General features: G+C 41.4%; 1 protein-coding gene across 1 annotated transcript; it reads left to right on the plus strand.

The window, feature by feature from the left end:
* Positions 1 to 2,501: 2,501 nt before the first annotated feature.
* On the plus strand, positions 2,502 to 14,413 carry PSMG1 (proteasome assembly chaperone 1). Its single transcript, XM_060010295.1, has 7 exons — positions 2,502 to 2,666; positions 3,968 to 4,074; positions 5,038 to 5,189; positions 7,507 to 7,569; positions 10,206 to 10,404; positions 11,291 to 11,427; positions 14,205 to 14,413. The coding sequence occupies exons 1-7, from the start codon at positions 2,530 to 2,532 to the stop codon at positions 14,277 to 14,279; spliced, it is 870 nt and encodes a 289-aa protein (XP_059866278.1). The 5' UTR covers positions 2,502 to 2,529; the 3' UTR covers positions 14,280 to 14,413.
* The last annotated feature ends 705 nt before the right edge of the window (positions 14,414 to 15,118 follow it).

A 15,118-nucleotide genomic window follows, 5' to 3' on the forward strand; every position in this document is an offset into this window, starting at 1 on the left:
GATCAAAACAGTCATATTTTTAGATGATACAGTCACATCCTCTTATGTTTCTCTATAGCACCTTAAAAGAACTTTATGAACTTATTACAAATTTATTACAGTCTCATCACAATGGCAGCATGTCTGGGCTATTTCAGTCCTTCACTAGGATTGGAAAATCTGGTCTTGATACTATAAAGAACTTATTTGCAATGAGGTTTAATTTGTTAATAGTTGAAATTAAAATCACCAGATTAAATGAACGCACTGTCAAATCTTTTTAACATGGTAACATGCTATTGGAAAACTGAATTGTTAGAAGCAAGCTGTTCTCCCATTTAAAAATATCTGTGAATATTAATATAAGATTTGCATGTGTAAATCTGAGAAAGTAAAATATAGAAACTTAAGGGTTTCTATTCCTTTTTCATTAGACTAATGTAGTGCATATTTTTTGGTTATACAGATCAACTGAGTGTCTTGATTACTTGAGAAATTTGTGGTTGCATGTCTGCTTAAAAAAAGGCTTTTTGTTGTCATTTTCTTTTTCTTAGCATAAGCCAGAGTATTTCTAACCTACGGAGTCTGTGTTCTTTGCTCTGTTTATAGTATATTTTCATCTGAAATACTGATACCAGTAACTTGTTACTAGTACAGGTGAGAAAGGGAAGAATTCCTAATAAACTGCTAATATTTTTAGGTGCATGAGGTTTGATTTTTGATCTTTAATGAAATGTTTAAACCCATTTTCAGTCCCATATTTACACTTAATTTCATAGAAACTTCTTATTGGGTATGCTGTGTCCTCAACAAATGCCATAAAATGAAAATGTTAAAAATCTCAGTTTAAGACTATTTTATTCAAAGTGTTTTGACAAGTTCAGTGTCATGAAAATTTCATTTTGAAATTATAACTTACTGTGGTGGGGTTAATTTCTGTCAGTACTTGAGATTGTATCATCAGCCTTCTTTCATAGTGGAATCCCTTTTCTGGTTGACTTTTTAATTTGAACATATACGTGCCTTTTTTTAAGTGTTTGGCCTAAATTTATTGTAACTGCATGAAGTAAGCATTTGTTTAAAATTTAACATTCTTGTAAAACTCTCTCTCTCTGAAATGTATGCAGAATTTTAATCATGGCTAAATGTACTATCATTACCCTGTTTATAATTTTAATCAGCTTTCCACAAGTGATTTTTTTCATAATGTAATTGAAATCAAATTTAGGATCTTACTGGTAAAAATGAAGCTATTTTATTGAACAGAAGGACTAAGTGATGCCCAAACTTTTATTCTGCAATTCAGTCATCCTATAAAACCAAGTAACCCAGGAGTGTTCATGCAGTTTTAAAATATTACACTGGTAATCTTGTATATTCTAGCTTGCTAGCTATACCCAAAGTTTCCTAAGCTCTAACTGGATAGCAATTTGGTCTTATTGTTTATACTTAAATGTTCAAATTTCTTCAAAACTCAATATATTATTTTGCAGTAATGTGTAAAATTGCTAAATACTGATTTTATGGAAAGGCTTGTTCCACTTCTTTAAACAAGATGTTTCTAGCAACAGATTTCTGAGATTTTTTTTTTTAATCTCAAGAGGCTCCCCCGACCCCAAATTAGCACTTAACTTTGTTACTATTTATTGATAGGGTTTCAGAATGTAAGCAATGCCCTCTAGTTTCAGCACAACTAAATCTAGGTGAATGGACTTTTTTTTCCGTTGCAATACTGGGTATTTTCATTTACACTATGGTATAGTGTCCCTTTTCTCTCCTGCTTGGATTAGTGCTCCGTTAACTTTGTCTCGATTAAATTTGAAAGATGAGAACCAATTCAAAAATTACATACTTTGCTTATTAATGAAAGGCTATTTAAGACGAAAACAAACTTTGTATTAGAAATGGCCAAGTCTTAAAAAAGAAGCAACTATTTTTGCATTAAGTCTTTTAGATCAGCTTGACAAGCATCAGCTTTTGAAATGTGACTTCCTATTGCCAGAGTAAAGGCTCATTTTTACAACACCGCGAAGCACTGTATTTCTTCCTGCCCTCCTCTGTCCACTGTCCCTAGGACGCGCCGGGCTGGCACCTACCTGGGGCGGTCGCGGTTTGAAGCCGGGTGCTTAATAAACCAAAGCTCACCCAGTCACTCCTAACGGAGAAGAAAACGGAAACGGATTTAAAGAAGGAAAGGTAACCTGGCTGCCCTCTTCCCGGAGCGCTACAAACCGGGGCTGGGGCAGCCGAGCCCCGCCTCTGCCCGTTACCTGCCGGACGGGAGGCCCCGCCCCCTGGCTCGCCTCTCGTTTCTCGCCTCTCTAGCCCGCAGTCATCCGATCTCTCGGTGGCCCCGCCGAGCTCAGGCGGCTGAAGAATAAACGCTCCGGGCTTGCGCCGGCGCAAGGACCGGGGCGCATGCGCGGGGGTGGTGCCCCCCCCCCCCCGGGGGGGCGGGGGCGGTATGCGGTGGTGATCAGGGGCGCTTGCGCGGGGCGCCTGCGTCGTGCTGTGGAGCCGCAGTTCGGCCGGGAGGGTGTGAGGGCGGTTATGGCAGCCACGTTCTTCGGGGAGGTGGTGAGGGCGCCGTGCCGAGCCGGGACGGAGGACGAGGAGGAGGAGGAAGAGGAGGGGAGGAGGGAGACGCCCGAAGACGGGGAGGTCCGGCAGCAACTGGCGCGGAAGAGGTGAGGTCTTGGGCGCGACGTCGCAGACCCGGCCTGGCGGGCGCAGGAGCAGACGCGCAGGCCCAGGGGTCGCGGCTGCTCCGCGCTCGGCACCGATCCTCGAGGGGCACAGGGGGTCCAGACAGCTCCGGGGGCGCCGGGTGGAGGCGGCTCGCGGGGCTTGCTGCAGGCTCCGTGCAGCCGTCAGATCCTCGCGTCTTTAAAGGCATCCTTTAGCTTTGATGCAGGTGGTTTCCTGCGGGCTTGTTAGGTTTTCCAGCGCTGCAGGACTGTCTTCCCGCTCCAGGTTTGTCGTGTCTTTGGTTTATGGACATAAGACAGGTCTTTTAGAACTTTCTTCTCCGCCGCACACCTCAGTTAGTATTACGTATCAGTAGCAGATGGATATGTCTTTTTAAAAAATGGATTATTTCCAAACACACAGACACTGGAGAAAATAGTAAAATGACACTTTAAGCCCATCCAGTCACGTAAGTTCAACAGTTATGAAGATTTTGCCACATTCATTTTATCTCCCTCCACCCCCTAGGTGGGTCCCAGTCACCGTGGCCTTTCACCGCTACAGTTTTCCGAATGCGTCTCAACGATATAGGCATTGTCTTACGTATGCTGTCATCCTCCTTAACAATTAATAATACTTTTTGGATACTGTTTAATAGCCAGTCCGTGGTCAGATTTATGCAGTTGTCTCAGACGTGACATTTTACAGTGGGCTTCTGGAAATCAGAATCCTGGCCAGGCTCGCACCTTACATTTAGATGTTTCTTCTTTTGTGCTTCCTTTCGTTTGGAGCAGCCCCCCTCCTTTTTCACCCTGGCTGAGAGACTGATTGTCCTGCAGACTGTCCCATGCTCTGGATTTGCCTGATTGCTTCCTCTTGGTGTCATTTATGCAGATGTGTGTCCATCACCTGCATCTCCTGTAAAGGGAAGCTCCTTCTAAGAGGCTTGGTCAGTATTTTGCTGGCACGGATGCCTCGGAGGTGGTATTTGCAGTTTCTCACTGCACACTGTGCCCAGTTGTCCCACTTTTAGGGGTTCTAAGATGGATTGATCAGTGGGTCAGCTGGACAGCTTGATCCCTCTTGTACAGTTCTCCAGGAACTTTGCAGCAAAGGGTTTTACCTGTTAGTTATCGTCGCCTGAATCCATTGTTTCCTTAGGATTATAATTATGTTCTTTACAGAATTAAAGTTTGCATTTTACTTAATACAAAATCATACTTATAGTAGCCTTTTTGTCATAGTATAGTACTGATTACATTTAAATTGCTTTTGTTTCGTCTTTCGTTTCTTGTGTTAGGGAGGTGCGGCTCCTTCGAAGACAAACAAAAACAACTTTGGAAGTTTCTCTGCTAGAAAAATATCCTTGCTCCAAGTTTATAATTGCTATAGGAAATAATGCAGTAGGTAAGTGCAAGTGCATTAGACGACACATTTTGTTGAAAGAGCAAAAGCTGAAGTTGCTTATTTATTTCCACCATAAAAGATTTCTAATGTCTGTTACTTTTTTAGAAAAAGTCGTAGCAGAGTAACTTTGTATCTGAGTGAATTCTGTCCCTGCTCATGCGGCACTGTCTTTTTGATAAGCTTGAAAAATGAGATTTAGAGGAAATGTTCTTGGCTTTGGGAACTTACGAAGTCAAGGAAACACGGTTTCTAGTATACAGGTTTTCTTAGGCTTCTGGGCCTGTCGTGGCCAGACTGGGAGGGCAGCGGTGGCATGTGCAACACGGCCCCCTTGTCACAGTGGTCCTTGCATGTTTTTGAGTTAACCAGCTCCTTTAAAAACATATGGAGCACTCTAAAAATGACAATAATAATTGCTACATTTTTCAGTACTTGGTTTCTACGATCTTCACATATATGAATTCATTTGATAGGTTAAAGCCAGAACGGTGCAGAGTGCAGCTAGAACAACGCACACACACACAAGTACACAAACCTGTATCGTTTTAGGGGGTTCACAGGCGTGGAGGAGAGCCTTGGGAAACCCCAGTGAAGATTCCTTGCCCTGTAAGGTACCCCTAGTGCTTGTAGAGGAGTACATGGTAAATAACTGCTGACTCATTTACATGAAGTTCTCCTGGCCTGAAATTTTCCACAAGGGTGTTACAGTGTGTGTCTGGTAAAGTCTGTCAGCAAACCTGTCTTCTCGATTCCTGGCTCCAGTACCACCTGTACTCAGGGTGTGGCCTTTAACTTCTTGAGGCCTCAGCGTGTTTTCCTGCAAGATGATGGTGTGCATAAGGTTGATGGTCTCAATGGCTCTTTCAGCTCTAAGATTCTCAAGTAACCTGAATATCATTTTTATTGAATAGAAAATGCAACTTGCGGATCCAAATACTAACTTATGCGAATTGTTTTTCACAGCATTTTTGTCATCATTCATCATGAATTCAGGAGTCTGGGAAGAAGTTGGTTGTGCTAAACTCTGGAATGAATGGTGTAGGACAGTGGACACTACACACCTGTCCCCCACAGAGGCTTTTTGTGTGTTTTATCACCTAAAATCGAATCCCTCGGTATGTGGGGCCTGACTTGTATGTTTAAGTGGGGTTCCTTAGGCATCATTTATGTAGTGTTCCTTTGAATTTCATGTTCCTTTATGTCTCCTTTTGGGCTGAGGGCTTCTGCCTGTAGGCAGTGTTAGTAACCACTTTTTTGTCTGGTTCTTGTTTTTTTATTTTTATTTTTTAAAATTAAAAACAAATTTAAAAAAAATTTTAATTAAAAAACCTTTTTTTATTGAAGCATACTTGGTCAACAACGTCACTTTTTTGTTTATATAAATGTTACCGTGGTGTGTTGGTAAACTTCTGAGGAAATTCTGAAATAACTTTTTTAGAAACAAACCAGAAACATTAGATATTTAAACTTTGCCCACATTCAAAGAATGATTTAAGCTGGCAAAGGTAAACATGGGAAAATGCGTACCCGCTGTGGAAGCAGGGAGTTCTGCTTTGTCGCTGTATACCCACCCGGTATTCAGCCAATGCTGAGCACAGCCTAGGGACTCAGTTAACATTGAGCAAATGGATGCTTCGTGCATTCTAGATACAATTCTGTTGACCTTAAGCTTTCATCCTCACCTGATTCATCCTGATTTTTTTTTTTTTTTCTTTTGGCCGCTCCCCTCGGCTTTCGGAATCTTAGTTCCCCAACCAGGGAGCAAACCCGTGCACCCTGCAGTGGAAGTGCAGAGTCTTAACCACTGGACCGTCAGCGAATTCCTAATTCATCCCGATTTTTTAAGTTATGAAAGATAACTCTGTAGCTGATGCCTAGTGGTTTCATTGGAACCGTTTGTCCTAATCCTATCCTTGGGTTCATTGAGAGAAAGGAGTGTCCTGGGCGGTTTGGGAGACAGGTCAGGCAGGTGAGGTGGCCGGGCAGGTGATGTCTGTCTCGCCACCTGCTTGTCTGACAGAGTGCCGTTCCACAGCTGCTGAGTGCTTGAACAGAGGCCAGGGGCAGGGATTCAGACAATGCAAGAAGTCAGTAATTCCATAATACTTTAATGTTAGCCTTGAAAACTATAAAATTTGATTTTGTAATACTTACAGTTTGTTTTTGTAATATGTTATCCAAAGTTATTAAAGTTTACATAAGGATTTTTGTAAACATCCAGTATTTATAGGAAATAAGTAATAAGGAAACTAAGCATTTTTTTTTTAAGATTTTTTGATGTGGACCATTTTTAAAGTCTTTGTTGAATTTGTTACAACATTGCTTCTGGTTTATGTTTCTTGGTCCCGAGGCATGTGGGATCTTAGCTCCCTGACCAGGGATCGAACCTGTACTCTCTGCGTTGGAAGGCGAAGTCTTAACCACTGGACTGCCAGGGAAGTCCCAAAGCATGTTCTTTATCTGATCCTTAGTAGGAAGTTTTCACTCTAGAATACATCATGGAGGTCAAGCAGTAGAAATTTCTGTTACTGCATTTAGTTATACCATTGATTGGTTGAGTGTCTCTTGACTATCCAGAATCTTTGTGTGTAGCTAATTCCATATCTAGTCTTTCTCTTCCCCCTGTCCCTGGGCCCTCTTTTTCCCTCTTGTGCTGCTGCTTCATTTTTTTTTTTTTTGGCCACACCACACTGCATGCGAGATCTTAGTTCCGCCCAACCAGGGATCGAACCCGTGCCCCCGAAGTGGAAGTGCAGAGTCTTAACTGCCGGATCACCAGGGAAGTCCTTGTGTTTCATTTTTTCCCACTTGTGTCATTAAGTGTTAGTGTTTCTGGCGATATTTCAATAGAAGACAAAGTTGACTTTTATGGATGCTATCATTCCACAAGCATTAATAATCCGGAATGTCATCCTTTTACAGCATTGTGCATTGCATGTTTTCACTTCAAGCACATGGTCTGGACATGGTGTCTAGAATAATATTGCCTTCCAGGCATCAGCAGTGTCCTAGGGTGCCGCTGGGCTGAGATGCTGCTGGGCTGCTGTCCTGATAGCACTTAATGTTTTTGTAACGCTTTCTGAGTTTGATCTTCACAGTGTGCGGCACCACCCCCCGGATGGGCAGCAGGCCTGGTGTCGTCTCTGTTTTATAAAGAGGACTCCGGTAGTACTTACTGATAGTATCTTTAGAATCTCCTGTGCCAGCCATCACAGTTGCTCTGTCAATGTGCACTTTTCTCTGATACTAATTGCCAGTAGTGGCTTGATTCTTAAATTTTAAAAAGAAAAATAAGGAAGGCAGTAGCAGATTAAGCAAAACAAGTGTTATCCAGAGGTTATGTTGGGATTCACATGATATGTATATGATGACAGTGTGGGGTGTGTGTAACATTTATTTGACCTGACAGAAAACTCGGGGTTTGATTTTCAGGTTGTGCTCTGTCAATGTAGTTGCTACGTTGCTGAAGATCAGCAGTATCAGTGGCTGGAAAAGGTAAGAGAGATTCTGGGGTTGCTACTTCATCAAGGTTCCGTTTCTTTACACGTAAACCTATGTAGTCAGATGTTGAAGCGGGGTAAGTATTTGCTTTTTCCCTTAGAAATATAGTAGGAGTTTGTTACAGAATATAAAGAATAAAAGAACTCATTTGGCAAATGTGATCAGCAATGTGCTAAAGATCGTTGGTCATAAAAACATAAGACATAGTTGGAACAAGTTACCCCCATGAAACAGAGCAGGGTTGCAGCCACGGGTGAAAATGGGCCGTGCTGACAATGCTGCCCGGAAGCACAGGGACGGGAGGTGAGAAACTGGGTTCCTGGGGTTGGTGCTCAGCTGACACTCACACCGGGGTTTCATCCATTTTTCGTCGCATTAGAATGGATCAATTGAGGCTTCATTTTGTGGGAAAATTGAGCACATGGTATGTGTCCACCAAAACAAATTTTTCAGTGAAGAACTTAGCTAGAAATTTTAGAGAATAATCATTAATTTTGGTAGTTGCAGGTTATTATTTTTTAATTATTTATTTACTTATTTTTGGCTGCGTTGGGTCTTTGTTGCTGTGCACACTTTCTCTAGTTGCGGCAAGCGGGGGCTACTCTTCGTTGCGGTGCGTGGGCTTCTCATTGCGGTGGCTCCTCCTGTTGCGGAGCATGGGCTCTAGGCGCACGGACTTCAGTAGTTATGGCTCGTGGGCTCTAGAACGCAGGCTCAGTAGTTGTGGCACGTGGGCTTCAGTAGTTGTGGCTCATGGGCTCTAGAGCACAGGCTCAGTAGTTGTGGCGCACGGGCTTAGTTGCTCCGCGGCAGGTGGGATCTTCCTGGACCAGGGCTCGAACCCGTGCCTCCTGCACTGACAGGCGGATTCTTAACCACTGCGCCACCAGGGAAGTCCAGTTGGTAGTTGCAGGTTATTTTTAAATGAAATAGCCCTTTTATATACGTCTTTTCAACATTGCAACTTAAATCTTAGGCATATTTTTATGTAGGTATTACAATTAAGTTCATTAGAAATAAAAAATTTGATGTACACCTGCTTTAAACCAGATTGGCATACTTAGAAACATTTATTAAAAGTTATTCAATGCATTTTATTAAATGAGGAATTTTCTAATAAGATCTGTGAATCTTATGGTGGTATATATGATTTTATGCTGTGTACCTACGTGTATTTTCTAGAGAGAGGGTCCATAGCTTTCAGCAGATCTCAGAAGGGTGGGAAGCTGCCATATTGATTGTATTGTCAGTTTATGTAGGACGTTTTATTATTTTTGTGCTATGGAACAGCTGTTCTCTCTCAGACTTGAAAAAATGTAGAATTATGCATTTCCAAAACAGAATTTTTTAATCAGTATTTTCCCCGCCCCGGGGATACTCTTCGGGTCCCTCTGCTGTTGGGTTCACGTCAGCCGCATAATCCTGATAATCACACACAGTCCAACAGGTGTCAAGTATTGTGGCTTCAGATGATAAGTATTTTAGGGAGGATGATAAATCAGGCCTTGTGAGTAACGTTATAGCCCTTAAATGGGACGTATCTGCTGACAAATGTATGTGGTGTTAAGTTTTGTGTTTATTTATAAAGCTACACTACAATTAAAGTCGCCTTATAAATCACTTACGGCACATAATATAAAATCTTCAGTTCCCTTGCTATTTGAAATAGCCATTTTGCTCTCTTCATAAAATATTTTCAAACAAGGTGCAATGACCTAAAATCTACTCTTTTTTTCCTTAAAAGATAGCTGCTTTTTTTTTTTTTTCTTCCATCACCAAAGATTTTAAAAGCTGGAAGGGTCCCTGGAAATCCATGAAATACCAACTTAGGTGGACATTGAGGTCTTGAGCGATTGAAACTTAGTCTACGATTGAAATAAATTTAAAAGCGAATTTAAGAATCATTTGCACTGATAAAACACTTATGAGTGCAACTTGCAAGTGATGTTCTTAGAAACATCCTTAATACAGTGTTCTTGAACCTATTATATTAGTGAAAGGATCACTTCCTGTTGCTGATACAACACTAGTCTAAGTGGAGCGTTCTTAGAGATACCTGTGTTAGAAGAGATCTTGATCACGTCACTTTATCCAGTAAAGAATGGGTGTCATTCCCATTCACTTCTATTCAGTGTAACACTGTTCTCAACACTGATTGCAAGTAGTGATCTTAGAAACAGAACAAACTGGAACAAACCAAAAAGAATAATTTGCAGGCATCTGTGGCGGGCGGGAGAGGGCGTAAACGAACAGGTGCTCATAGTTGAGTGACTGCCTTACCTGCCATGGCATCCCTGGCTGTTAGCTGCTCTGCCTCCTTTGTTCCTGACTTCATTTAATCCAGATCACACCTCCCTCAGGTAAGTAGCCCTTAGTTCACAGGTGAGGAAGGTAACTTGGAGAAGGTTACCCAACTAGAAAGTGACAGAATTAAGATGAGACCCAGGTGAGGGCACAGCAAAGCATGGGTTTTGTTTTTCCATGGACAGTTCCACCCCTGCAAGGTGTGTGTGTGTGTATGTGTGTATATATATATGAATGGTGTAGATAAACAACTAGAGGGATGTTTCTATTCTGTCACAAAATTATATATATATATATTTTTTAATTTGAAATCAATTTTGTGCTAGGTTTTTGGCTCTTGTCCAAGGAAGAATATGCAAGTAACTATTCTTACATGTCGACATGTTACTGACTATAAAACTTCAGAATCTACCAGCAGTCTTCATACTCCTTTCCTGAAAGCCCTAAAAACACAGAATTTCAGAGAGCCTCCTTGCTGTTCACTGCTAGAACAACCAAATATCGTGCATGACCTTCCTGCAGCAGGTGGTATTACAGTGCATAGCATTCACATTTTATCTTGTTATTACTTTATTCATAGTTATGAGTTGGACCAGTAGGGATCTTTTTGAGGCCGTTTGTTAATGATGATTGATGCCATTGTATTGCTGTTTCTCCTCACTAATTGCTCTAGTTGCTGGTATATTCTGTTTGGTTTGTGTCTTGAAACTTTCCAGACACACAGTTGTATGAGAGCAGCTCAGAGTTCTTAACTGTTAGCTTCCGAGTTGCCGTTTCTTTTTGGTCTTTGATAACTCATCATGCAAGCCAGTGTTAGATGTAAGTTGTTGGTGTATGAGAAGTTGGTAAAGTACGTGTTAATTGTCAGAATAGAAGCTTCAGATATTGAATTTTGGTAGTTGCTTCAATAGTTTATTTTTTATTCCTGTTACCAATTATACCCTAACATCATATCAAATTATGATTGTCACTTTTTAGTGGCTAATATGTTATAATAGATAATTCAGTGTTATTTGTTAATAAATAAAATGTTTTTAACTTTAAATGTTAAATTTACTAGAATAACTGGCTAAATATTTTACATTGTGCATTGTATATTTATTATTTAGTTTACTTTAGTGTAGTCAGCAAAATTTTAATCTTGTGTCTTAGCTAACCCAGCTGTGTCTCAGTAGTATGTTCAGAAAATGCAAAATAAACATAATTGTAAAAGCAAGAGATAACTTAGGAAAATAAATTGGCTTTGAAAGAAAATGTGCATTATAATTGGTTCAGAATGTCAGTAAATGCTTTGATTAAAAGAGGCAACAGAGATGACTTTTTAAAAGCAGCCTTTATGAGTTAGAGGTATTTAATTTCAAAATCATATAACAGAAAACTTAAGTGATTTTTTTTTCTTGTATATTCATAGTTCTGAGTTATTGTCAAGTATGGAAAATCTCTGCAATTCTGTACTTATGTTATACTGATGTGATGAAATTAGACCTAATCACAGTTGAAGCTTTTAAGCCTGTACTTTCTTCCAGAAGCTTGAAAAGTTTGGTTAAGGTAAGGTTTTATCTCATTGACTTAATAGCTGAGTTATTATAATGAACTTAGTAACAAACATAAATGTATGGTATCAGTGTGAAACCTAAGCAGCACGTAGAGATCCTTTTTTCTCCACGTAAAGAGAAAACTGCTGGTCTGGCAGTTTGAATTTGATTGTCACATATTCTTCTAGATATACTTCTGTAACTTGGAGAATATTTTGATCATGTTTTGTCAGGATAGATCAGGGCTTTAAATCCCAGATGTTTGTGTGGAAAGATGTTTTCACTGTTCAAGAAGTTTCTGTAACTAATTAATTTGGAAGGTGTAATTTTTGAGAAGGCATTTTTGAGCACAGTATGGATCAAATTATCGTCATGTTTATTCACTTAATTTTACATGGGACTAGATGAGATAAATCTGTTCCCTGTTCTCAGTTTGGATATATCTGTGGGCTCCTTTCCCAGAAAAATACATATGGGAACATGTATAGAAAAGTTTTGCCAGTAATTTCAGGTAGTTTAGGAACTCCAATCCTCTCCCTAAGAGATTAGCTGAAAGTCCGTGGACTCCTGGTTTAAGAACTTCTTCCTTAAAGGGAAGAGATTATAACAACATTGTTCCAAGTTGGAAGCCTTGTTTTATTCTAGAATGGCCATTGGTATTAGGGCAGCTTTTCTTGTAAGTTCTGTTGGCGTCATCTCATTTCATAGCTGTCATAAATTAGTTAGATTGTCAACTCCGTGGGAACGTTTTCCCTTTTGGTGTCCCCAGATCATCCTGAATATGATGTGTAGAAGGCCCTCAACCATCTGTTGAATTAGTAAGAGTGAAACTGTAGCTTAGTATAATTCAAGTATATCTTTCAGATGAGCTAGAGTCATGGATAATCTTTCAGACAAATTGAGTTATTTTGTATTTAGCATCTCCTTCCGAGGATATAGTGACTAATAGTGCTGCTTGCATCTGTAGTTAACCGATTGGCTCTTCCCACTTCGTTGAGAGCAGGGGCCATGGCCGTTGTGTCTCTTCTGGGCACTTTCACTGGAGCATCTTTGCCACAGACATTGTGGCTGCAAGCATGTTCACTGCAGAAATTTTCATCACGTAACTAATTGTCTGAAAGGCAGTTTGCCATAAAAGATAAAATAACGAAAAATAAAAGAGGGACATTAAAAAGGACATAGTGAAACATGAGAAATGAATAACAAATTTAGAAAGATTTTATTGCAAAATACAGAATATTTGAATACATTTAAAATGTATGTAAATTTATGGCGGTACTGTGCAAATAACAGATTCTGTGGGTTGTACGTAAGCTCTTGTCTTCCAGGTTGTACATACATGTGAGCATACGTGTGCGTATGTATATATACGTATACATATATGTGTGCGCGCGCAAACACACACACACACACACACACACACACACAGGCTTGTTGATTTGTCTCTTCTTTCAGCATTGCACCTATTCTTTTTCACCAAAATTTCTTCCTTCATTAAGAGAGATATCAGTTTCCAAGCCTGGGATGCATATGTGTGACCTGAGCCTCCTTATTGCCTTGTGAAACCTTTTCTGCACTGTTTGTTCTTGGCCTGTTGTCACATGTCCACTGGTGGACGTTCCACTCTGCACCTTCAAATCACCGAAGGATTTGTGAACTGGTGTGTTACCGTTTTCTAGTGTAGTACACGATCTGGCTTTATCCTCTCCTGTTTCACACTTCCCCTAAGTTTTGTCACCGTATTTTGTGTCAAGTCGATGTGCATAGTTGTCACGATCCCCTGTTTTAAGACGCCAGGTCTGCTCGTCACCCTGCACACCATCATGAGGGCCAAGGCTTAAGTGACTTAGAGAGTCCTGTGTCAACAGAGAGACCCAGACTGTCGGCCAGTTGTTTCGTCTTTTGTAGCTGAACTGCCGTGCGGCCAGTTAGCCCCGCGGTGCGCACAGTAGAGAGGAGCTGGGGCTTCAGCAGGAGGGCCGGGCGGGTTCTGCTCGTGGTGCAGTTGGTGCTCAGGGCACAGATGCTCCAGGAGTATCTGCACTCATTCTCAGACTTGCAAATCATCTGCCATGTGGGGTTTAAGTCAACTTCCAGTGTCTAAAAATATTCTTTGGAGAGGAAATTTAATTAACTTTTTTAAAGTGGCTCTTTGAAGGGTGCTGTTTTCTTAATGACCAGATACAGTCATCCTGGCTTAGGTCATCTCTTCTGTCCTTCTCAAAGTGGTATTTGGTCAACAAAATGGAATTCTCTTGCACGCCTGCCCCGTGGACCCCACGGTGCTGGGTGGTCCACAGCCTGGAGGTGGCGCAGGCGGCCGCTGTGCCAGGTGCCAGCCAGGGCGGGGGTATGGGGGCGAGGCTGACCCGAGGAGAGGCCCCACGGGGAGGGTGGCCCTCCAGCTGGACTGGAAGGGTGGGTGAGTCCTAGGGGAAGGAACGTGCAGAGGGAGGCGGCGTGAGCACGAAGTTGGCAAGTTCAGGGTGCGTTTGAGGAGAGCGGTGGGGAGCGTGGTATTGGGGTGCAGACGGGCATGAGCTCAGGTGGGCCAAGCAGAGTGTTGTGTCCGTCTGAGGGCTTTAGGCTCCCGGGAGACCTGAGGTCCCGGTAGAGCTTCGGGCGGGGGGCGGGGGCGGACACGCTCAATGTCGTGTCTGCGGAGCGAGGAGGTGAGGGGCAGGGCCTGTCACGTTTGGTGCCCTTCTCTGCTTCTGCCTCGAGAGTGTGCCTTGCTCCTGACTGAATGCTCAGCCTCACTATATGAACGCCTTTTTTCTCTCCTTCCAGAATATTCCCCAGAGCACAGAGATACTGAAGAAATTGATGACAACAAATGAGATTCAGAGTAACATTTACACATGATTCCAAAGATTGTTTTGTAGAGTATATTACCCATCCATTCCTAGAAGGGGAGCGGCGTGCACTGTTTTGTAGGTTACTTTATTTTCAGGGAGGTGTTTTGAGGATGTTAACAGAATAAACTTATTTTAAATTCATTGTAGTTTTTGTTCCTTTTTTATGGTGGTACTGTTCACACCTGAAATAAGTCAGACGTTTTTCTTTATCCACTAGGTGGGAGTATTGTTTTATTTGAATATTTTAAGGTAATAGAGTTAAATTGTTCAAAAGCTACAGATAACGACAGGTTTTATAATATGGAAAAATATATACTTTGGTGCAAAAATTCTGTATGAAACCTGAAAGTTGATGATCTATTGGTGATTCTTATTATTTGGAAAGGTTCTGTTTTATGAGTTCTTCAGGTTTTTTTGTGTGTGTGAATAAAAATCAATTTACTCAAAGTGAAACCAAAAAATTTGTGTTTCCTCATTTTCAGTAATATCTCACAGAAGCCTCTTTACGCAGACTTTCTGGGCTCTTTTGCAGGGTTAATGTGTCGATGTCCCCAGCTCTACTACGATAGAGTATTACACTAGACTGTGACTAGATCGTGAGCTCCAAGGAGCCACACTGCTTCACAGACCCACAAACTAAACTGGAACCTGCATCAGTGAAGATAAATTTTAAGACGGTGGAGTGGAGAAGTGCTTCTTATGTCTTCTTCCTTTCCTCCTATTTCGTTATTGAGTCATTGATACGTTATAGATTGAGACAGCTTACCCATTTCTGTCTTCTAGATTCAGTGTGTTTGTTGCTACTGGTTGGAGGTGGGCAGGGGAGACTGTTGGCTCCCCAAGTAA

The sequence above is a fragment of the Delphinus delphis genome, chromosome 4 (genome assembly GCF_949987515.2).
Source record: "Delphinus delphis chromosome 4, mDelDel1.2, whole genome shotgun sequence".
In the NCBI taxonomy this organism is placed as follows: Eukaryota; Metazoa; Chordata; class Mammalia; order Artiodactyla; family Delphinidae; genus Delphinus; species Delphinus delphis.

Coding starts and splice junctions, on each gene's coding strand:
- PSMG1 (XM_060010295.1), top strand. CDS start 2,530: ATGGCAGCCACGTTCTTCGGGGAGGTGGTGAGGGCGCCGTGCCGAGCC. Junction 5,190..7,506: donor ACCTAAAATCGAATCCCTCG/GTATGTGGGGCC, acceptor TTTGATTTTCAG/GTTGTGCTCTGTCAATGTAG. Junction 10,405..11,290: donor GCATGACCTTCCTGCAGCAG/GTGGTATTACAG, acceptor GTATATTCATAG/TTCTGAGTTATTGTCAAGTA.